This window comes from Pelmatolapia mariae, linkage group LG5 (genome assembly GCF_036321145.2).
Source record: "Pelmatolapia mariae isolate MD_Pm_ZW linkage group LG5, Pm_UMD_F_2, whole genome shotgun sequence".
NCBI classification, from domain to species: Eukaryota; Metazoa; Chordata; class Actinopteri; order Cichliformes; family Cichlidae; genus Pelmatolapia; species Pelmatolapia mariae.
In genome coordinates this window covers 11961199-11985734 of record NC_086231.1, presented here as the reverse complement: position 1 = coordinate 11985734, position 24536 = coordinate 11961199, and the positions used below count along the sequence as shown (strand labels likewise).

At 39.7% G+C, this 24536-nt stretch overlaps 1 protein-coding gene across 1 annotated transcript; it reads right to left on the bottom strand.

Annotated features, from left to right (window-relative positions):
• Nucleotides 1-43: 43 nt before the first annotated feature.
• Nucleotides 44-24457, bottom strand: podxl2 (podocalyxin-like 2). The gene is made up of 13 exons (XM_063473688.1): nucleotides 24166-24457; nucleotides 14459-14799; nucleotides 13547-13889; nucleotides 12703-12812; nucleotides 12352-12544; nucleotides 10853-11002; nucleotides 10442-10698; nucleotides 10261-10335; nucleotides 7100-7256; nucleotides 5773-5834; nucleotides 4434-4613; nucleotides 3374-3556; nucleotides 44-3205 (listed from the first exon to the last, which is right to left on the bottom strand). The coding sequence occupies exons 1-13, from the start codon at nucleotides 24452-24454 to the stop codon at nucleotides 3146-3148; spliced, it is 2400 nt and encodes a 799-aa protein (XP_063329758.1). The 5' UTR covers nucleotides 24455-24457; the 3' UTR covers nucleotides 44-3145.
• Nucleotides 24458-24536: the final 79 nt, after the last annotated feature.

Here is a 24536-nt window from a genome sequence, read left to right as displayed (position 1 = left end):
ACAGTTACTTACAATTGGGAGGTGACAAACCACAGTATCCCATCTTCTTCAAACTTTATTTGTCACACTTATTACACTGACAACCAAAAATGTGAAACCATATGTTTGTGTAAATGCAAACAAACAGACATAGAAAAAAACTTTTTTAAATTAAAAATAAAATATTTCAAAATAATGAATGAAAAGTAAAAAAAAAAAAAGTTTACATATTGATTTAAAATCATATCAACAAACTCTTTATACAAACTAAGGGCTCATTTGTTTTTTGCTACAACTGAACTTGTGCTGGCACTGTTAACTATCCACAAGCTTGCCATCAGAACCTAAAAACAAAAACGTATAAAAAGTAAAAATGTGAAGAAGCAGAATTTGTTAAACGATCACTTCAAGCAACGAAATTTGTCTAAATTAAAGTTTCTCATTTGTCAACCGAAAGCAACGTCAGCTGTGTTTTGTTATATTGATGCTTACTGCAGGGCTGAAAGCTACATGCTCATCTATATAACAACAAAGAGCCTGCCTGTATTTTGTGCTTTGCCTGATATTAAACAGAATGATAAAGCTCCATTTGGATTTTCTTCTGTGCAGTGCACACTTTCAGTAATCTCCACCCTAGCTATCTTGTGCTTGACAACCACATAATCCACACTGCGGGCAGCCATTTAACGTATTCATGATCGTTCTCCATCTCTGCATGTGTCCTCAGCGCTCCATAAATACTGTTTAGCTGACATGGTGCATATTAATCGGTGTTGGTTTGAGTGAAGCCATGTACAGTACTGATGCATCAAGAAAAGTCAGAGTAAGAGATAAAACAGGCAACATCTTGATGAAAATGAAGATGGGCAACTACAGCAATGAGTCAGTGAGCATGTGTTAGTGAGAATGACAGAAATATATCTCAGCATATTTCTGTCCGTCTGATGTGCGTCATCACAGTTTGGTAGCGAGTCAGTGTTTTATTAATCGGGCCGTGGACCTCTGACCTCTGCTAATTCTAATTTTGATCCTTTATGAATGAATTTGAACTTAAATGTTAGTCATACGTGTATTGAGGTGACTCTTAAAGTCAGACTATGGCCATGCTAACTCAATCTTATAAGCCCTGAATAAAGTAAATGGGACAAGTTTGGAGTGATGATAACACTGCAGACCTGTTTTTACTGAGTTGGAACTCAAACTGTTACTCCTGTGTGCCCTGTGTATACTGTAGTCATTCCATTTGTGACTTAAACGTAACTCTGACTTTAATGTTTAACACCATAATACTGAACACCTGGGGCTCGACTTGGGTCTGGTGACTCGACTTTAACACTGTAACTATCTATATATTTCATGCTTTTGACGTCTAAATGTTGCCCATGTGTCATAGCCTCAAGATTTAGCCAGGAGCATACAGCAGCCATTAGAGCACTATTGGGGGAGAAAAACAGCATATAAGGCTAGCAGCACACAAGTACAGCGATCACATGACATGTTTGAGAGTGCAGAGTAAACATCCTCAGCGGTTACAACCATTCCTATAAGCAAAATAGAGATATTTGAATCACTGTATGTAAGACGTTTAACATGATGCAGCATTTCAACGATGATAGTCACTACTTCCAAGAGGACTCAATAAAGTGCCAAAACCTCACTTTCAAAGTTGCTACAGGCTTTACTTTCTCATCAGTAATCCAGAGGAGTAGCTTAGAGGAGTCGCTGCTGTCACTGTAGTCACACCTTATCATCTAACTGTTGATGATTTGATTGGCTGCACTGGTATTGGGACTTTCTTTCTGCTGTCAGTGATGTCCGAGTATAGAGTTTAACAGCAAGCACTAACTGTAACCCATAGTGAGTCTAAGTCCTAAATTAATTCACAATATCTCTTAGAAGATTGTAGTTTTTGTAGAATGACATAAGTATTGAAAGTCATTTTAACACAAAGAGGTGAGTGTTTATGGTTACACTATTAATACTACAAGGGTACTTGTCATGCTCACTTCCTGCTCTACAGTTTTGTTCTGGGACTTTACTAAAATTTCATTATGAAAAATTCTGTGTGAACCTGTTTTAATTGCTTTCATTTTTCTGATTGGTTGGTCCCCGGCTGGTTTCTGCAAATAGACTTCAAAGCCCCGCCTCCTACAGGAGGTCGAGCTGTGGCTCTGGTTGTGCCAGGACATCGGTGCAGTGCTGACATCAGCAAGTCAAGAGAGTGGAAAAAATCCTTTTGTAAAACTTGTGTTTCGAGGCCGTCAAAGCCTGAGCTTCAGACTATGAGCTCATTATTTCAAACTTCGGTTCTGTTTAATATGGACAGTCTCTACAGATATGACAAACTATAAGGGAAAAAAAGTATATGAGGAGTGGCATTCTTCTACTGGTGGTAATTTTGACAACTTCATACACTGTTGGTTACTTTACCCTGAACTAATATATCATATTTATAAATTCACTACATCTTATATATAAAATACTGATCTGTAACTTACCTAAATATATTCAGTTATACCACAATTCATAGTGAACCACCTCTTCTTTAATATTTCGATTACTTTCACAGTTAGGGAAACAGTGGGCCACTCTGTCTAATGATTTGTGACACAAAACGGTGCCACAGCGTGTTGACATTCAAACATTAGGGTTGTAAAATGATGCTTTAAGTTATGATTTGTGCAGAGTTTGCTTTTAATTTGTCCCATGCAGCCTCTGTACAAAAAGGTAGCAGCGTAAGGCACACTAAACACAGGCTTTTCTATGGCGTGATGGCATTATTAACCTATCCAACAGGAGTTTAATCTTTTAATGAAATTTCAGCTTTGTCAATCACACTCTGCTAATTGTTTTAAAAGCTGAAGATCTCAGAGAGAGACTCATGACTCTACATGAATTCAGTGTCTAATCTCAAACATGATGCAGTGACTCCTCCTCTACTCCCTCCTAGCCTCAGTCTTAGCTCAGCTGACTGGGCAACACTTTATTCCCATCAACGTCTTCCTTTTCTCTCTCTTATTTCTCTCTTTTTTTTCTTTGTTCTCTCCATCAAAAACATTTTGTATTATTTTTCTTCTGCCACCATCTCCCCATCCTCTTTCATTATCTTCTTCCTTCCTCAGGGCTTCCTCTTATCAGCTGTATATAAAAGAATCGTTTTCATCAATCAGAGATGTGTGTCCTGCTCTTCTTCCTCCTCCTCTGTGGCTGCTTGATTGACAAATACCTAAAAAGAAAAAAAAAGATTAGTGTCTTCATGCTGTTGCCAGGCAGAATGCATTTTTGTTTAGTTTAGTTTTCTCAAAAAGGAAGGTTTAGCAGTAACTCATTTACTCATTATTTACTCATCCATCTCTTCATCTTTTTTTTATCCCTCAATTAGTCTTCCAATCACCTGCCAGCGACTGCTGTCCTCCCCAACTCTGTCTCCTCTTCCTCCTCCTCCTCCTCCTCCTCCTGCGAGCCCATTGGTACTTGGCTTCTTTTCCTGCATCTCAGGCTGGCCATCATTAGTCACATCCAGTGTTGGGTTATCATGGCAACCGTTCACCACAAAGTGAAGCTCCTCAGCACGAAACTGTGTGGAAAAGAAGGGGCAAAAGATTTATAAAGAGTGATCTGAGTCCATTTATCCAGTTCGGCAGCTCAGAGACATGAATGCCTTCATCTCTCATGAACTCAGCAGCAAAAAAATACAATGAATGAGAGGAAATCAATGAAAAGTCTGGCAAAGTAAGAACACCTCAAAGAAACGCTGATACACCTCAGCCCTAAACACAGACTAGAGGGATTTAACAAAACCTAAACTAAGATGAATATCATCCCTAACCATGATCCATGTTCCCAACATCATATGTTTGATCTAACTCCTTCATTCTGGTCACAATTTATGATAGCTAACCAAATTAATACATTTAAATTAGTACATAGTTATTTTACTGTTAAAACCTATACAATTATGATAATGTTTTCATATTATTAGTAATATTATATTTGGATTTGGACAACCTGCACGCTACATAAAAACCAATCACCGGTGGATCAGATTATTAACTTAAATCAGCTTTCTGAAAGCACATTTCAATTAATGTCCTTTAAAATGCATTTATTTTATTTTAATTTGGTCTGAACTGTATTTAAAGAAGTGCTGTGCTATTCATCTTTAGAGACTGCGTACCAGCACCCTGCTGAAGGCCCTTCTCTCTCTCGTGTGCAAGAGAAAAAAGGAAGGTGTTGATTACCGCTGACCGTGTCTGCAGACTTTGTTAATTAAACTTCCAAGACACCATATTACATTAGGTTAAGTTACTTAAGTATAGAGGATATTATATATATATATATATATATATATACTGTAAACAGTGACAAACATCTGTGGTCTTAAACACTTGACAGCACAGCTGCACATCAGCACGGGCCACTGTCGCATGGCGATGGTTTGTGTTTGTGCTTACCGCAGTTTTAGTTGCAGGGAGCCGTCTCTGCCAGCAGATGTATATGAATCCAGATGTGATGATTACCATGCAGATGGAGCCGATGATAACCAGAACCACAAACAGCTTGCCGTAGTCACTGCGTGTCTGAATGGGCCGAGACGGGCAGTTGCTGACAGCACTGTAGTTCTGGACGCCCACCTGAAAAGGTACGCATGCACAACAATTAACCATTAGTTTAAACTCATGTCAAACCCATTTCATACTGTGACAGCTCACCGTGCTCTTAAGTAGACCAGTGAAAGTCCCCTTTTTTGTTAGTAAACAGCAGTGTAACTGCACATTTACTCCCTGAGATATCTTAACTCCTTAATGCCTAGTGTGTCATATTTGACACATACAATTTTCTGTGAGTTTTTGAGACTTCTACATGATCAGTGTGATTTTTTTCCCCCTGAAAAACTTAAATAAAAGCACAATACATTTTTAAGCAATTTAACCTCCTAGGACCTGGCGTCCACATATGTGGACATCACATTTTGGGTTGTCTAGACCAAAATACTAAATTTTGCTCTACAAGGGCCTGATATCCACTTACGAGGACATTATACTGCCACTGTTCGATCGAAATTTAATGTGAATGTCCTCATATGTGGCTCTCATTTTTCTCAGAAACAAAAATCAGTCAAAAAAAATATTTGCATAATTCTTTGTTTTTACATTCATCAGTTGCCAATCAGCCCAAATGGCAAAGAGAAATTAAAAATGCATACCATGAAAGAGTTCGGGTCTTAGGAGGTTAAACAAAATTCCAGATGTAGCAAATATATATGGAGCGGAATTATTTCAGATTTCAGGCTTTAGGGGGTTAATATAGGAAAAAGAAGTGCATGTCTCAGTTTTTACACTTGAAAAAGAGATGCTATAGTATTAAATAAAAGAAATCTCTCACCATGAATGTTTGGGCTTATATTGTAAGAAATACCAGGCCGTTCTCATTCCCGACGCATAACATACCGATGATTTGTCACGTCCCGAGGCGGCCCTATGACACGTGCCGGATTGTGGATGGAATCCAATAGAATGATGCTCCCGGCGGTAACGGTAACCCACGTACATGTGTAGATTCATTCCAAACGGTTCTCATGTTTCCTGACGTTTCCGAACGCGTAACAAAGAGACGTGTTGGCGTGTGGCCGAAAGTGTAACATACCGACGATTTGTCACAGAAAGAGGTGCATTTTTTCCATTTCATTTCACACACGTTCACTGTGTTCTCTTCAGTATCTTAGCAGAAATGTTTGAATCTGATTTGCTGGAGACTGCTGCAACAAAATTAAAAAGTTTCTAGATGTTGTACCTCAGTCAGACATGTCTTGATCTCTGCCAGCATGCCCAGCATGTCTTTGGTCGGGATCACTCCTGCATAAAAAAACATATCTTGTCAGACACAGTCCTTCGAGCCAACACAGTGCCTGTGTGTGCTTGAATATGTGTGTTACTGAGAAGCTCTTAAACTCTTCTTTGGGTCAGAACTGAATCAAATGCCTCATTTAAAGGATCTCTTTATATCGTGTTTCTTTGTCTGATACTGAAGCCTGACATTTGCAACTGTTTGATATTTGTGAAGGCTTTCAGATAACACACCCTGAAGGAGGCTGAAAATTAACTTAATGTGACAGCAGACCATCTATTTTTATCCAAAGAACAAAGAAACTGCTTGAGACCGCTGATCACAACTGAATATTTCAGGGTGCACCCTTGGTTCAGAGTTAAAGTATTAAGATTGGGATAACTTCTGTTGATACATTTTTATTTGTGCTAATTGTTTTTATTGTTTCATGTTTGTCTGCACATTGTTGTCACACAGTTGCCAGCAGCCACTGCAGTCTGGACAAGCTACGTGGATGAATATTAATGTGCTTGTGCACTCAAATCAGTAACAGGGATCCTCTGTTGGGTTTGATATCTCAGACTCACTACTTTTTTGCTTGAGCATATAAAAAATGACAAGTATGCTCCTGTTCAGATTTGTAATTATGACCCTTGTTGTGAGCTGTAGCCAGAGATCCAACTCTATTCATCACAGATAATCCCCAACCTGAAGTTCAGGTCAGTTTGACAGAGGTTTTGATGTTGTCGTTAGCATGAAGTTGATACCCATGGTCAAATCGTCAAAAAAAGGATTTACTTGGCCTGATCCAGCAGTGCTGAAGCTGTGCACAAAGACACAGCCTAAAGGACAACAGGCCAAATAGAAGTCAGGGACGTTTTTGATTTTTGACTCCAGAATTTTTTAATGCACCTCATTCAGTATAAAGCAGTTAAAGCTAACATAATATCTGTCACACATGAAATTTTACAGCACAGTGAGTACTTTTATTTTATAATTACATTAGATTTTGTACTTTTTGTAATTTCTTTTTGTAATTTTAATGTTGTATTTGTTGACTAGGAAATAAGTCTTTCTTCCCCCATTGGCTATAAATAGGGATGCTGATGCTGTGTGCTATGTGCTATGTGTTCCAGTTTAACAGATTAAAACATTTTTGTTTGTACTTATTGTGTTTTACTATTTTCTCTGCATTTTAAGGTACATGTTTACTTGTGTGTGTGTGTGTGTGTGTGTGTGTGCGTGTGTGTGTGTGTGTGTGTGTGTGTGTGTGTGTGTGTGTGTGTGTGTGTACCATGCACAGATGCCACGTTCATCAGCAGCTGGTGTTGCCGGTGTGTAGGCTTGCTGAGGTAGATTACCCATGTTCCCTCAGGGCTACTCATTCTCCGAGCAAACACTCGCTCTATAGTCGTCAACAACCGCACACCCTGGTCTAAACGGAAATCCTCCTGTAACACACACGCACACAGACACACACACGTACACACACACACACATACACACACAAAGGTGAGGAAACAGAATAAAAGGAGTTAAACTACAGTAGCTTAGCTTTGACTCCATCCCTGTTTCTGTGTCAACAACTACTGCAGTGGTGGTGAGGGTTTGTGTTGGTGCCATGGACACAGATGTTCGTTCACCGACACACACAAATACAAGCAGCCCCCAGCAGTCCGGGTTTTAGAGCTCTACAGCACTCATTCACCTGATGTTTGCTACTGCAGTGGGAGAGAAAAGTCTGGCTCCTTCTTCAAAGAAGGACACATCACAGCTGCGTGTGCTGGTTCTAGGATAAATAATTGGCTTCAAAATTGTGTTCTCATATCTGACCTGTTTGGACTGGTTCAGACCAAACAGACCACCTGAGAAGGAGTGTCTCAGTCTGCTTGCAAACAGATTTTAGTGGTTTATTGTCGTGTAAAAGCAAAACTGTGCGCCCAAACCACAGCTGGTCACAGCTATCTCCAAGATCAACTGCACTGAATTTTCTTAAACTAGTTAGCTGAAACGGAATCAGACTGCTGAAAAAATTGGTATTATATGAACTTATAATAGCAAGAACTGAAAGAATTACAAGTACATTCTGATATTACAGTTTTTCTCGATTGCTTAAACACTATAACCAGGCCTCTAAACTAAAATTTCAAAACCATAAACGCTATTGGTCAAAAAGCTCACCCATTTCCCTGAACTATAAACACTATTCCCTGCTTTGACACATGACTCAAATTTGGTGAACTGGTACTGCAAAACTCTACACACAAATCCCTACATTTTACAGTGCTTACACCATGTAGTCATGTAGAAAGCACTAGCATGCAATAATGTTAACGTAAGTCAGCATAGCTTGAGCCCAATTAGCATACAATTAACCAGGTGGAAACACTAGGAGTCAAAATTTAGCACACACCAATCAGAACCTGCGATGGATAGATAAAAGGGCCAAAGTCAGCTCATTCAGGTTTGAAACAATGGATCCAAAGAGATGCAAAGGAAGAGAACGTGGTGGAGAAAGAGGACGTGGTGAAGGAGGAGGACGTGGTGGAGAAAGAGGACATGGTGAAAGAGGAGGACGTGGTGGAGAAAGAGGACGTGGTGAAAGAGGAGGACGTGGTGGAAGAGGAGGAGGAGGTGGAGAAAGAGGACGTGGTGAAGGAGGAGGACGTGGTGGAAGAGGAGGAGGAGGTGGTGAAGGAGGTGGAGGTGGTGAAGGAGGTGGAGGTGGAGAACAACGGCGACAAGGAAGGGGAAGAGCAAGGGCACGAAGACAGTCAGTCTCCACCGCCATGCCGTACTAGGACCCTATAACACTATGCTTCTCCTTGCTTTTCTTGATGGTTTAAGACAACATATGTTCCAGCTGGACTACAGGGAACCAGCACAGCCAGAGCAGCCTCACTACGTTGTTGTGTGGGATAACGTCAGCTTCCATCGCGCTGCTCTGGTTCGTGACTGGTTTACCAATAACCCAAGGTTTTCTAATATCTTTCTGCCTGCATACTCCCCCTTTCTAAACCCGATAGAGGAGTTATTTTCGGCATGGCGGTGGAAAGTGTATGACCGAGAACCTTATGTCCGTGTTCACCTCCTTCAGGCCATGGAAGAGGCCTGCCTAGACATATCAGTAGATGCATGCCAGGGGTGGATCAGGCATGCAAGAGGATTTTACCCCCGCTGCCTGGCTGGGGCCAATATAGCCTGTGATGTGGATGAGATTCTCTGGCCTGACCCAGACCAAAGACAAGATGCTGTGGTGGGATAATGTTTCTGGTGTGTGTTGTACTGTATAGTACATGAATGACAATGTGCCACTGTACATACATTGGTTGCGTCTTTTGTGTTTATCATGTGACAAGGGTTTTGAAGGGGAGAACCATAAGCAACCTAATTGTTTTGGAACTATTGTTTTGAATTAATTGTACCAGTGTGCAAAACTCTGTTGTAGTGTGTGTGTTTTTGAGGGCTTGTGTTTGATGTCTGAGGGCAAAGTTCGGTTTTTCAGCAGGAGTGAATAGTTTTGGGTGTAGAGCTTCATTTTGACCTGGAAATAGGATGTTTGGGGAATTGAGTGAGATGTTATGGATTTGTGTTTACTGTTGTGCGGATATGAGGCGTAGTTTCAAGAAATGTGTTTTAGCAATCGAGAAAAACTGTAAATATTACTATTAGACATATGAACTTATATGTGACTTTTTCTAACCAGACGTTAGACTAATAGACAAATAGACACTAGACATTTTCTAAGTAGCAGTCCGTGCACTCAGCAGTGCAGATGGGGTTAAACGTATTCCTGAATGTTTAAAAAATGTCATGAAATAAAGTTTATACTTATCATGTGCACAGAATTCAGATCCATCTCTAACCACTACAGATGTACAAAGTCGCCATGTAATGAAGTAAATTTAGCCAGCTAAACTTTAATTTCAGCTTCATACAGTTGCATAACTGCAGATCAGTTCCAAACACTGTAGGGATTTTTCTGTGTCTGTAGTTTTTCAGAAACTGTAACAGATTGATAAACATCACTGACGTGGCAGTTAACCCCTAAAAATGACTCCTGACTGAACAAAGGGGCATTAGAGGAACCGCTTCAGGTGCAGTTCCTCTAATGGCCACATGAGGCTGGCTCCAAAAAAGAGAACTGAGTCACAAAACTGCATCCGTCAATCATTTTGTGGTGTTGGTGTTTTGTAAAGAATTTTAAATGGAATTTTGAAATAAACAGTAAAGTCTTCTGTGAGATCCAGACGGTCCAAAGAGTCTGTGCTCCACATTTTGCAATCGAAATTCTAGGGTTTTATTAGCCTAATCCTCTTTCATCCAAATTTGGTTACTTCTGATTCCAAAAGGCGATCATGGCATCATCCAAACTTCTCTCCCTGAAACCATAACCATAAACCTCATATCAAATGATGTCCTACTAATGCATAAGTTAGGTAGAGGTGTACTCACGCAGTTGATGTTTTGTGTCATGTTGAGGACGACATAGCCTCGTCCAGTCAGCTCACTCCAGTCGACACAAACTACCTGAAAGATTTGGATTTAAAGTGAAATAGCGTTATAAATCCCAGAATTTTATGATCGGAAAAAATAACTTATATTTGTCGTTTGTTCCCACTGTCTGCAAGTTTACCTGGTGTGTCACCTCTACTCCTTTGAGATCACTGTCTGGTAGTAGGACCTCTGTGACCCCACCACCCCTGACCTCTGACCTGTGAGACTCCAGAGGCGTGGTTTTTTCCAGCCAATTCCAGGATGGGTCGGTGAACCCAATAGTGGGGGAAGGATCAGTAGTGAGTGGGATGATGTGTCTGATTCTTGTTTCTTCACGCTCCATCTTTTTCCATTTTTCCTCCTTCACCTCGTCACTTCTGTCCTTTGGTCTAAATTCTTGAGTACAGAGGAGGCAATTTGTCTGCTTTAGTCGGGCTTGCTATGATCATAACACTGAAGAACTGACAGACCTGCTGTGCTATCACTGAACAAATCCTTCTAAGGGGAGGGGCTTAGAGAAGCTTTATACTGATTATTACTGGACACTCACCTTTCTCCACACTAGGCTGCAGAGGCTCTCTGCTGGGAGCCAAGCCAACTTCAGGTACAGTGGGATTGTGGGTAAATACACCTATGTGTACGAGGCCTATCTCCTCCTCTTCCTCTTCCTCCCTCTCAGCCTCTTCATCCTCTGTCTCACCTGCAGAAACAAAACCAGGGCAGCAGAGATAAAAACACAAGCTTCTCTGTGGTTGGATACAAGGAATAGTTTGATTTTGTGAAATACGTGTATCTACTTTGCCTTAAGAGAATTTATATCATTTTAATGCCAGTCAGCAGATGGTTACCTCACTTCAACAAGGCTAAACATCTGTCCTGGCTCCATCTTAAAGCAATAACATCTGTTGATCAGAATACTTCTTATTTAGTCCACACAAACATCTGACCTGAGAAGATTATAGTTTGTATGCATTTTATATTTTTATAAAACAGAGGATTTGACAGCTTATCAAACATTGATGCATTTAAACAAAATGTAACTGATGCAGTGTCTATACCCCTTCTAACCGGGTTTTTTGGAGGTGTGGTCCTAAATCAGCTGTAAAACCACCCATTTCAGTTTAAGCCTTGTTTTCAATAAATTGCATGCTCAAAAAATGTTTTGTCTCACTCCCATTTCTTCTTGTTGCATGTTGAAGCTCTACTTGAAACCTTGTTAAGACCCAACAATGCAAAGTATGATTTTTTGCCATTTTCCAAATGGTCTTAAAATTTTAATCGGGACTGTATATCTCAGGAAAGGGTTTAAAACGTATTTGTAATTCTTGGGGACTCCACTGAACCACTGGAAAAACAGAGAAAGCTTCCCAGGATTGACTGTCCTACAAATATTACTCCAATAGTGCATCAACGACTTATCCAGGAGGTCACAAAAGAACCCAAAGCAACATCTAAAGAACCGCAGGCCTCACCTGCCTCAAAGTTCATGATTCAACAATAAGAAGGAGACTGGGCAAAAAATGGCATCCATGGGACAGTTCCAAGGTAAAAAACACTGCTGACCACATCACATTTACCCCAAAACATACTGATAATACCCAAGAGAAAATATTCTGTGGACTGACAAGAAAAAAGTTGACGTTATTGGAAGGTTTGAGTCCCGTTACGTGTGGTTTAAAACTAACAGTGAACATCATATCAGCAGCAAATATGGTTTTGCTAATGTGATGATCTGTGGGCTGCTTTGCTGCTTCAGGACCATGATACATAACAGATACAGAAAATCTGTATCTGTTATTAATTAATGTTACGCCTCAATAAACATACACATACAGAGACAAAAGAATAAAAAACAGCGTCACCATCCAAAAATTTCAGGCGATAACTGGGTTTCCCGAAATGTCCGATGTAGCACAAACATTTTATTCCACGTAAACAGCAAATACAAAGCACAAGGGTACATAAATAAAAGAACATTACAGAAACAAACGTTGATATCTCACAGGGGAACAGGGAACAACATAAAACAAGGAAATTGCTTTAGTGTACCTTTTGTATAACTTCCCAGCAGCCCAAAGTCTGTGCCAGTGTCGGTCTCTGGGGAGGCTGTTCCTACAGCATCTCCAGTAGCACTTGATGTGCTAGTAGTGGTAGTGATGGAGGAGCGAAGGCCTCCATATCCGCTAGAAAGGACATCTTCTTCCCGCTCTGCTTCCCACGGCTCTTTATCTAAAGGACCCACCTGTATAGCAAATATCACATTAGTCCTTGTTTTGTTGCTTTTCCTGAATCTGTAAGTTTAGTTAAATGATTAAGTTTATGGTAACCACCCAGCTTAATAACCAGTCTGAGTTACATTCACACAGATACAGTTAAATGGGTTCATTTCTCTATCCTCACCTTCAGAACGGGGGATGCGCGATGCTCCTCTGGCCCAGAATCAGGTCCCTCGGCTGGGATGGAGATGCTGGACTGCTCGGAGGAGGAGGGGTTGAAAGATGGACTGTAGCCTGTGTGACACATTGAGACATGTCACAAACATATGTTGTTTCTTTGAGTCCGCTGTCTGTAGTGCTGAGGATTTGACAGCTTATCAAAGACTCACAGGAGATACAGAACCAGTTAAAGGAACAAAATTAATTCCGTAGGTTGTTAAATGTTTATATATATATATACACATATATATATATATATATATATATATATATATATACATATATATATATAAGAACTGTGCAAATTTGACTTTGAATATGAGGAAGAAATTATCAGTCCTCAAATCCTTTGTGAAATACCTGAAGTAAACCTGAAAAAAAAATCTCTTTCAGACCCAGAAAATATGCCCATCTTTTACATACAGTCTATGCTTTTATCTCTTCTTCTCCAGCAGTTGGTTGTATCTTCAGGTGCTTTCCCACATTTCTATATACCCAGACTGAATGTTTACCCTTGGCAAAATCAATATTTAAGAACCAGTATCATAACTCACTTCCCACAACAGCTTGAGATGCAGACGTAATGTTTGCCCACCAAAGTGGAGCAGCACAGTCTGTAAAAATGTTGATTTAAAATTGTTTTTTCCCAGGCAAACATTTGGTCCCAGACATCTGTGGAATAACAATAAAGTCTCTGAAGATGCAACTTCCTGCTGAATGACAGCGGGCTTTGGTAGAGAACTAAATCCCAAACACAAAGAAGCTGCATGAGGATGTGTTTTTTAATAAGGGAAACGATTTTTACTAACCAATCAGAGCATCGAGATCTGGTGTTGTGTGGTTGACCTCAAAGGCATCCGAAACATGTTGATCGTCTCTCGCTCCTCCCTTCTCGTCTTCCTTTTCCCCCTTGCTCTCGTTTTCCTCCCCTGCCTCTTTCTCCCACTCGTCTTCTCCTCCTCTTCTCTCTCGGTCCTCTGGGCCCTCTTCTCCTCTGTCTCTGTCCTCCATATCTGTTCCATAGAACCCAGAAGCTTCCTGGGAAGAATCGCCAGCTCCTGGCCCGCTGAGAAGCTCCGCCTCTGGGTCAGTGAAGTCTGGATTTACCGTGTAGCTTTCTGCATCTTGTGGAACTGCCAGATGAACCATACGCTGAAAGCAGACAAATATTTGGTCAGATATACAGACACACTGAGACAAACTAATAAATGATCAGCTGCAGAATAACCACATGAGCAGATGAAATTAGACAAGAACAAGGCATAAATATTTCTTAAATGAAAGCAAGGATACAACATTGTTTCAGAGCTTTTCCAAACTATTTATCTTTTCAGCCTCTCTTCCTTGATTCCAAAAAAATCAGGTTTAATAATGATGATTAACTGGCATTAAACAAAAAAAATAAATAAATAAAAAAGCTGGGCTCAGAATGATCAAAGGAATGACTCATCATTATTTCATGTTGTTATTTACACGATTTCTGCTCCTACAGAGTGTAATTTAAAGGGCAGCAGCGGTGCCTCCATGTTTTTCACGTTGTAACTATTTATGCAAGACTTAAAAACATACTGCAAGTCATGAAAAGATGAGATTTTTTTCACATAAGCAAAGAAAAAATGGCCAAACTAAATTGCGTGGTTATTTTCCAGTTCAGCTCTCCGTAATTCATCTAAAGGATTTCAGTTAATCTGATACAAAACACAAAAGCAGTGCGCTCTCACCTCCATCTCATCTTCCACATCCAGGTTGTCATCCACAGCTGCATGAGCTCTTGCCACCTGACTCGCAGATGGTGGTGCGCTCAACTGAGATGAGTTAGCTGACTCCATCTTGGCCTGTGAGCGTGACGTTTCATGTATCTCTGGCCAACCCATGTCATGAACCAAATGAGGCTGGGCTCGCACTAACTCCTGGACCAAATGACGTTTGGTTCTCACTAACTCCAGGATGAAACTTGACTTGGCTGGACTTTCATCCCTGAAGAGATGAGCTGCCGGAGCGTTGAGGGGAATTACACGGTGGGAAGAACCCAGCCTGAAGGCATCACAGCTGGCCAGAAGAGCTACAGGGAAGAAAACAAACAAACAGTGGAGATGATACTAGAATGTACCACTGCAGTTAATCACACTGGAGCGGTAGCTTTGTCTGAAACTAACTGTCACTGATTACAGTTTTTTCTGATGGCTTGAGCACATTTTTTGTAACTATTGGCTATTTTTGCAAAACTCTACACACAAATAAGAAAACTCTTCACCCAATCAGCAAAACATTGTAGTTTTCTTGTAAAAGCGAATAACCTTTGCTTAACTCACCACACCTTTGTAAAAATGGTATTTTTGTATCAGACAGTAAACACAAGCCATCAAATTAATAAGCACACAATGCACCAACTACACACTGATGGTATAAATGAAAAACACATCTGGCTTTTGCTTTCTCTGTGCACAAGGTAGGCTATGTCAGTTTGAGCTCATACTTTTGTCATAGATCTGTAAGCATAGAGGGATCCAAACTTCAAGTACTGGTGTTTATTCACACACATCAAAACAAACACAAGTGTTTATTTCCAAGTCAAAACGAAATAGTAATTTTACTGAGGAAAAAAAAGAAATCAGTCTACATTGTGTCATCTCTGTGGATCTGGCCACAAACTTTCGTCTACATCACATGAAATGTCCTCTAGTCCAGCGGTCCCCAACCTTTTTTGTGCCACGGACCGGTTTATGCCAGACAATATTTTCACGGACCGGCCTTTAAGGTGTCGCGGATAAACACAACAAAATAAAACTAAAAAACCAAAAAAAAGAAGATTTATTCATAACACACGTGAAAAGACCCAGGAAAAGCGAGTTAATGATAAAAACGATAACAAAATAACGCTGAAAACCGATAAAAACCCTGAAAACCATACATTTCACACCTGAGCCTCAACTCTCGCGGCCCGGTACCAAACGACTCACGGGCCGGTACCGGTCCGAGGCCCGGGAGTTGGGGAGCGCTGCTCTAGTCCAAGGCACAGGGGAAAATATCTTCTGGAATTTTACATCTATGGTATTGTTGTGTTTCTCATTAGCATGGCAGTGCTACAAATCTTAGTGCAAAGTGACTGTACTAACCGACTCTCATTTCAAAATGTCCTTATGATGCTTGCTACAGTGTAGCGGCTCAAGTTAGGCTGAACCCGTTGGCCAGCTTCCCTCGGGGTCACTCCATGGTTGATTACATGGTCCACTATTGTAGCTCTGATGTCATCAGCAATTCTATTTCTTACTCTTCCTACCCTTCCTCTCCCCCCTCCTCGTCCTCCTCTTGCTCCTCCTTGTCCTTGTTGTCCTCTTCGTCCTACTTCTTCACCTCCACGTCCTCTTCCTCGGCCTCCTCTACTTCTCACTCTTCCTGCTCCCTCCACTGTACTCCACACACACAGCTTACCTGTATTACAGTGCTTAGGCTGATTGCAAAGTGAACTAATTATCTAAAAAAGTTTTCACATGTGACAGTGTGCCAGACAGTTGGCAAAATAGTGTAAATAATGGCCATAAATGTGTATAGTTTTGCTAGGAGTGTGTTGATCCTTTGCAAATTGAGTGTAAAGCCGTGAGTTGTGTTTACAGTTCTGCAAAAAGAGTGCTGTGCAGTGGATTGTAGCTACAGGTTTGCAAAGTGTGTGTTACAAAATGGCAAACTGAGTGCAAAGCAGTGTTTGTGCTTTTAGTTTTGCAAACTCAGTGAGTGGTTTTGCTATAAGTATTAATAGTTTTAGAAATTGTGCTATAAGAATCACAGTTAGGGTTTAAGCATTCAGAAAAAACTGTAATAGCATACTGAGAAAATGTGTAAAGAAAACAGAATTTAAGGAAACAAATCAAACATAATCTCAACAAAGGGTGGAAAAATGGAAATATGTGAATTAAAGCTTTCCTGATAGACACACACACACACACACACACACACACACACACACACACAAAGTGTGATTTTTCACACGTTTAAAGTTCACATTTCTGGCTCAGATGGAATAAAACTTGTTATGAAGGTTTTGCTGCAATTACAGCTTGTCAGCTGTCTATCCTCTGCTCTGAACATCTGGACACCATCTGCTCTTATACGTTGAATGAAAAAAAAACTTACAGTGGCTCACAATGAAAAAATAAAGTAAAAACTATTAAAAAAAACAATTATAATTAAATAAACTGACAAATGAAATCCGTTTAACTAATTCCCAATGCAGAATTGCAGCACTCCTTGTTTTGTCACTCAGCACACTTTGAAGAACAGCAGTCCAGGGGCAGAGCAGAGATAGGAGCACTCTATAGACTGTATTGCACATTAAAGAGATTTAATTTACTGTTAAATACAGAACTCTCAAATCAAAGAAGTCTTATATTCACTGCTGAGCTTGGAACATCAGTGACAGCTCTTTCATTTTGTATTTAAATTACTCTCAGTTTCTTATTGGACTCCCATGACATCTTACTGCACTAATTCCTTCATTTGCTAATTGATTCACTATTCATTTGAGTGTTCACTAATTAATGCAGAGCTTCATTAGAGTTTATCACTACCTGCATAATAGAATACTGTACTAATTATAAATGGTATATAAGCTGTCATGAATGGCTTTGGTAAAGCAGTCAGAAAAAAGGCAATTTGACAGATTGTCCTGTTTACAGTCAGCATGACTATAGAAAATCTTCAGAGGAGAACACAAAGCATCAACAGTTGTGTTTTCTAACCGTAACCGAGTAGTTCTGATGCCTAAACTGTGCAAAGTAGCTTTCAGTGATGGTAAATTTTTTTTTAAAAAACAACTAAAGTGGAAAAAGAATGTGTACATGAACACAGATCAGTACATGAGACCAATCGGATGAACATTGATGTCCAGCAACAAGAGCCATTGTTGCAACTATTTCACATTACTGAACCAGTTAATAAGAACACATTTTAGCTGTTTAGTTTGTGTGTCTTTTTATTACAATACTGTCTTGGTTTCTTGTTTTTTAGTGCACAGTTAGTCATCTGTAGCTGGCTATTAGTAAGTAATTATAGATAAACTCAAGCTTATAGCTGCAACTGCTAATAAGGAGCTCATAAATTAATTTTTGAATGAAGGCACAGCAGTCTCCTAAATGTGTTACACACCCCTATTGTGCCTTTTCATCATTTAGGGTTGCTAGTATCACCTGCTCATCCGTTTGTTGTTTAATTGCTAACTTCTCCAGCTGTCTTTTTTTAATATAAATTGACCAATTCCTGCATCCATCACTTATGCATCCATCACTAATCCCTAATGGAGGGGGAGCCCTCACTGTAACCACCCATATGTAGCCGTCTGAGACCACAGATGGCTGTCTGACCTCAAAGGCTAAGTGAGCAGATTACAATATCATAGACAACATATCTCAAACATGTCTGCAGCATGCTAAGCTCTCTAGCCCAACACCACAACCCCACAGTCCCCACCCTGTGATCCACCAGTTCCCTCCTGCTGGCTCGAGCCAACTTTAAACGTGCAGACCAAAGAGAAAAACCAACCCCAGTGATGCATTTTAGTTCAACTGACCAATTATAAATACTGTATAAAGTCAGATACATTGGATGCTTACTGCCTGGACTCAGTGTGTGTGTGTGTGTACAGTATGCAATTATCAGAATTTTTCCAGAAAATGCGCAATTTCTCCTAGAAAATTGTTAAAATTACAAATGTTTCGGTATAAACATGTTTAATTCCTTTATGTGCAGTGGATCAACACAAAAAACAGAGAAAAAAAGCCAGATTTGAAAGTGTTTCACACAAAAACGGGCTGGACAAAATTATTGGCACGTTTTTAAAATTGTGGGTAAATTGTTTTATGTCAAGCATATGATGCTCATCTGAACTTACCTTTGGCAAGAAACATGTGCTGGCAATATAGCAATGACAACTGAAGCCAGTTAAAATTGAGAAAATTTCATTCAACCTTTCTGTAGTGTGTCTGAGTGTGCCACACTAAGCATGGAGAACAGAAAGAAGAGCCGAAAATTGTCTGAGGACTTGAGAACAAAAATTGTGGAAACATATCAACAATCTCAAGGCTACAAGTCCATGTCCAGAGATCTTCATGTTCCTTTGTACACTGTGGCCATGACTATATGTGCAGGGCTATTTCTGCATAGAAAGATGGTCGCCTTCATGCCTACAAAGATGTTGTGTCTTTGGTCTACTCAAACATATTTTGAGTAAATGGCCAGAAATGACAGGAAAGTAGATAGACTTAAGCCACAGACTTACTACTTAAACTATAAGCAGACAAATGTGTACTTCAGTGCATAGTCATACCCCAAAAGCCCATTTCAAGCTGATTGCAGGGTGGTGGCTGCAATGTGACTTAGGAACTTCAGCTGCTATCTGAGGTCCACTAATTGTTGAAGTCAAGATGTGTGATGGTGATGATTTCTTGGATTTGTCCATTCCAGCTCTGACAAAGGGGATGGACTACATCTGCTGAAGTTTTATGCAGACTCCTTCAGCAACCATTGTTAGGAGAGGACTGTGTCTCTGAATGTGAAGCTGCTGTGCATCTGTTCTTAGCTGGGAATGCTTCAGACACTGCTGGTGCTGCTGTCTGGTATAAAGTTTACAACGTTTACCTTCTTCACGTGCAGCAGAAAAAGTAAGGTAACTTTTTTCTAATTAATATTAAACACAAAGTAAAACTGGAAGGAATACGACAAACCTGACCTGCTGGTGCCCCCAAATGTCTGTGCAAACTTTAGATTGAATTCAATGTTGAGATGTTTCTTAGTTTAAGTGAGAAGGGATGGAGGAGCAATAGAAAAAACCCTGGGGCTTACCTAAATTAAGCCTGGGGCTTAATTTAGGTAAGCCCAAGGACCATACAAAGTGCAGCTACGTCAAAACTCACTGGAGCCCATGCACTTCCAATGAAACCCGGCTAAGCAACCATGGTGATTTTTTTAAAACACTGGAACACTAATGATGATGTGTTTCTGTGAATAAGTACAGAATATATCATTAGAAAAAAATGAGAAAATGTCACAAAAGAAGTTGTTTTTTTTATCTGCAGATTTTTTTTTCAATTTTAAAAAGTGCTTTGCTTCAAAAGAATGGACCATGAAATGCCCTTCTCACTGTGAGTTACTGATCCAGTGAAGAGCTCCAAGGACAGTGAGGTAATATGCAAGAGAGGATGATGAGGTGGTGGATGGGAGGATGAACAGAAGGAGGGAGAGATGAGGGATTCATCACCTAGAGAACAGCTCTGTTTCTGTCGCTTTAATTCCTTATTATTAAAGCAATCCAAGTGACTGAAGAAGTCACTTGGGTGAGTGACGAAACGTAGCGTTCTCCTACTGAAAACGTTATGTCCAGATGAACAAATTCAACCTTTTGGGATTTTTCCTTTGTACTTTCCAAATTCCCAAGTCAACACTGTGGTGAATCCATAAGCATCCATACAGGAAACACAGTCCTTATTTTATCCTGAGATAATGAGAGTTGCAGTTTATTTAGTTAAAATGAACGCTCTCCAGGAAAACCTAAGACAATCAGCAGAAAAACAACAGATATAAAACATCTACTCCCTGATTCATCGCTGATCAATAAATATTTGGCCATAAAGATATAAAAAGACAGTGCTTCGTGAGTTTAAATTTTGCTATGTTGGTACTGATGCAGCGTTCTTTTCAGTCTTACTGAACAGATGCTGCATTATTATGCCACATACCCAAGAGGAATATACATCGTACAAGTGAGCTAATGCAGCAGCAGTGAAAACCTCAGGCCACAATGACTGAAACCTCAAACACTGTCAGTATCAGAGTACGTTCTTTCTACTAAACTCTACTCTAACAACAACAGAGACTTAATGCTGAAATCATAAACTGTGTATAAGTATGGGTACCATGGTATATCCCCAGGTGGCTACACCTACAGATCATATAAAAACATGGACGTAACCACCTTGACTTCATCTACTAGGCACAAGCTGAATGCTTTGGTATTTCGTAACTACATGTTGTGACTGAGAGGACTGAGGGATCACACGCCACGCTTTATTGTCCTTTTATAGTCTAATTGGGACTTCACAAAATGGACATTAATTGGCATTTGAAGTTTAAATGTATCTTTGGTTTTCAAAAAAAGCATAATTTTACATATTTATACCACTCAAAGCTATCAAAGGCCACTTTTGATGTAAGGAACCATTATTTATAAGTGAACACACTTGATCAAGAGCAGTGTTCCAATAGATTTCTATGCAATCTGATGTGTTTTTACAATCAAATGCTAAACCACCAAGTAGATTCACTGCTATTTTAGAAAGGATTCAGAATTAAGGACCTTCAGCACCACCTTCACATTTCCGACCCTGAAACACAAACATTTGATCTGGCCTGTTTTCAAAGTAGCTGTTTGCATGTCGAAAAGCTAAGAGCAAGCTCTAAAGCATCAACTCTTTTCTTTCTAAAAGAATGCTCTGACATCAAGGGCTGCTTGCTCATGAATTATAATGAGCTAAGAGATCAATATTTGATCAGTATTTGGTCTTAGGCCTCAGCTTTTGTTTGCAAAAGTTTTTCACTTCACACTGGTACTGCATTAGTAGTTCATCTACCCAAAGGTATATACAAAGAGTTCAGTCACTGCTCCATCTATTTATCTGAGTCCAAGTCACAAGGGTAGCAGACTAAGGAGAGATGTTTAGACGTCACTGTCTCCAGACACTTCCTCATCTCATCTGGAAGCTGAGAGATGTAATCTTTCTAATGTACCCTGGGTCTACTTCAGAGGCTCCTACCAGCAGGACATGCCAGAAAAACATGCATTTGACCAGGTAGCATCCTGTTCAGATCCCTGCACCACTTCAGTTGGCTCCTTAAAATGTGGAGCAGTACTCCAATCAGTTCATCCCAAATTACATGCAACACGATCATATTAAATATTTAGACCACAATTAAAGAAATAGAGCAGTGTTATATGTCTAATTAAAGAATAATAAGAAAAAATATATATAGATTATATGACATGTGATCTCATGCATGTAATATTGATTTTACACTTTAAGTTTTTAATACGAATGTGAGAAATTACCAACCATCATTCTTGATTAATGTAGCAAACCAAAAGCTAAGAAACCATCCAGGTATTGCTGTGTGTAGTATGTATATCATGATAGCATGTAGCTTGCATGGTACAATATAACAAATAGATAGGATGTGCAATTATTTGTTTAAATCACTCTAGTGTAATAAGAAATGTCGAGAACTGCATTTGTCTTAACAGCTGCATTGTGAGGATGACATAGCTGTGAGAGCAAAAATAAAAGTTTCTGATGACTCATCCTGTGAATAAATATATGTCCTGTAACTATGCCCACTGTGATTTGAAGACAACAACTGGGCAGGACTTTGTTATCGTGCAAGTTAAAATGCTGTAGCTGCAGAGTGATGGGATGGCTGTGAGCTGGCAAAAACTGTACTAAAGAATTTACAGCGGTGGCCTAATTTATTTTATACAGCCGGATCTTGATGCAGTGAACACCAGATCAAACTAACGTTATGTTCATGCCTATTTAGTTTTTATAATATCAAAGTTAGCAATAAACTGAAATTTATTTTCAATTACATGATTGTTTATGTGAGTAAATTTGACCAGTTTTTTACATTTTGGAGAATATAGTGAACTGAGATGCTAATGTACCACATTAATGCTAATGATACAATTCATCAAAACTTAGCATGCTAGTAAGATATATAACTAAAATTCATTTTTCTAAATAAAAATGCTGTGCTCCATGCCAAATGTTAGGAACTAATTGTTTTACACTATGGTACTAGGCCTTCAGGTTTCTGGGTTGTTGTTTTTGTTTTTAGCTTTATCTACATTGCAATCTCGGAAGCTAATTCTTAGAGTTATCATTCTATAATACACAAAATCTTTATCTATGTTCCCTTCTTCTCACCATGGATCTAACATGACTGGTTTAATAGCATTTAAGCACCTATAACACCCTATCAAAGCATCTTGTCATTTTCATTTTAACAGGTTTTAATGAGATCTCATTTAAATCTACAAAAATGTAATTGTACATGCCTAGCAACTACCTAGGACTGACCATAATTCATATCTAATAATATCTAACTTTTGTTTGTGTGATTAAGTATGTTGGTTTGCCAACAATACAAACAGGCCAAGCAGTACTATAGCTCTGGGAATATGTCACTATGAAAACATTAACTTACTATAAGTCAGTTTCCAAAGATGCATACTATCTTTAACTAATTAGTATAATTTGATTCAAAATTTGAATAGAGGTTTAGTATTTCACTCCATTAATCCATATTTATGGATGTTTGGACAGATACAGGCAATTTCTTTTTCATATTTACTTTTGTTGTTACGCTTTTTTAAAACTGCTGGATGCCATCAGTTTTAGTTGACATGGCAGATAAAATCTAATAGTGGACATTTTTACTCTACAGTCTACATAATGTCCCAGGGAACTGGCCTTAAGCCATCAACCTCCGTGCTTTAAGCTTTAGATCAGCTTATAAGGCCTGTGCCCACCCCACAAATCTTTCCAACCCCATAAAGAATTCTTTCTTATTTAACAAACTGCCATATAATACCTGTAGTTTTATAAGCACAGACACAAAGATGAACCTTCACATTTCACAAAAAAAAGCTGCAATGTGTCTTCTGACAAAAATGAATCCAACAAAAGCAAAAATATTGGAAATTCAAACATGGGCAGGTTTTCTCCTGCAGCTGCCACAACAAAATAACAATTCGGGTTTTTATCGTGATTCGAAATTCACATTTATTCTGTTTCTAAATTGACTTTGATCAAAGTCAATTTTTTGTCAAATGACAAATGTTATGATCATGCTAATAACTGAATCAAACATATCGAGGAGATTTTGGTCTGGTGCAGCTGGTTCTGCCTTCTGTGTGTGTGTGTGTGTGTGTGTGTGTGTGTGTGTGTGTGTGTGTGTGTGTGTGTGTGTGTGTGTGTGTGTGTGTCAGACACTGCAGTGTGTGTCCACTGATTTAAGTGCACTGCGCGCCTCCTACACACTGCCAGCCTGCATCCACTTCGCAGGATTTAACCTGAGCGATTCATTAAAGGAGATCGCGCCCAGGCTGCTGGTTACACCCTTATTTCATTTATTATTATTATTATTATTATTATTATTATTATGATTATTTCCTGCAGCACTAAATAAAAACGCGCATTTGGCGCTCAGTAATGAGTTTCGTCTTCGTCTGTGATGTTTTCAAAGTCTCCCAAGAATTCTGTCAGCCTCATATTTTCATTGAGGGTGTTTGTTGTAGGATATCCATCGTTCTCAAAATGCTGTCGCGGTCTGTGATTACAGCTGCATGAAATAAACAGATCAGACATGATTAAAGAATGAGACTCACCGGTCAGAGTGATGTGGAGCAGGCCCGGCATGTCTGCTGCAGTGCTCCCCTCCTCCGCTTTGAAAGCACAGATCGCTCTGATACAAGCAGCGGCTGCGCTCTGGATGCGGACGGAGGCTGTCAGAAACACGCCGCGTTCATGGCCGCCTCGTGTCCTGTCTGTGTGCGGCTCACCAGCTGACCGTCTGCGGATCCGTGCAGACAGAAAGACAGACAGGCGGACTGTGTGTGTCTGTGTGTGAGCGCTGCGGTCAGATCTGATCCGCTGCACCAACGACGCTGAGAACATCCGTCTGGCTGTTTAACTGCTGTTCGAACTTCTGACCGCTAGATGCCGCTACAGCAGACGGAGTGGGTTCTGGTTCAGTGCT

Coding starts and splice junctions, on each gene's coding strand:
- podxl2 (XM_063473688.1), bottom strand. CDS start 24,454: ATGTTCTCAGCGTCGTTGGTGCAGCGGATCAGATCTGACCGCAGCGCT. Junction 14,800..24,165: donor GCTCCACATCACTCTGACCG/GTGAGTCTCATT, acceptor TCTTCCCTGTAG/CTCTTCTGGCCAGCTGTGAT. Junction 4,614..5,772: donor TCAAGACATGTCTGACTGAG/GTACAACATCTA, acceptor GTACCTTTTCAG/GTGGGCGTCCAGAACTACAG.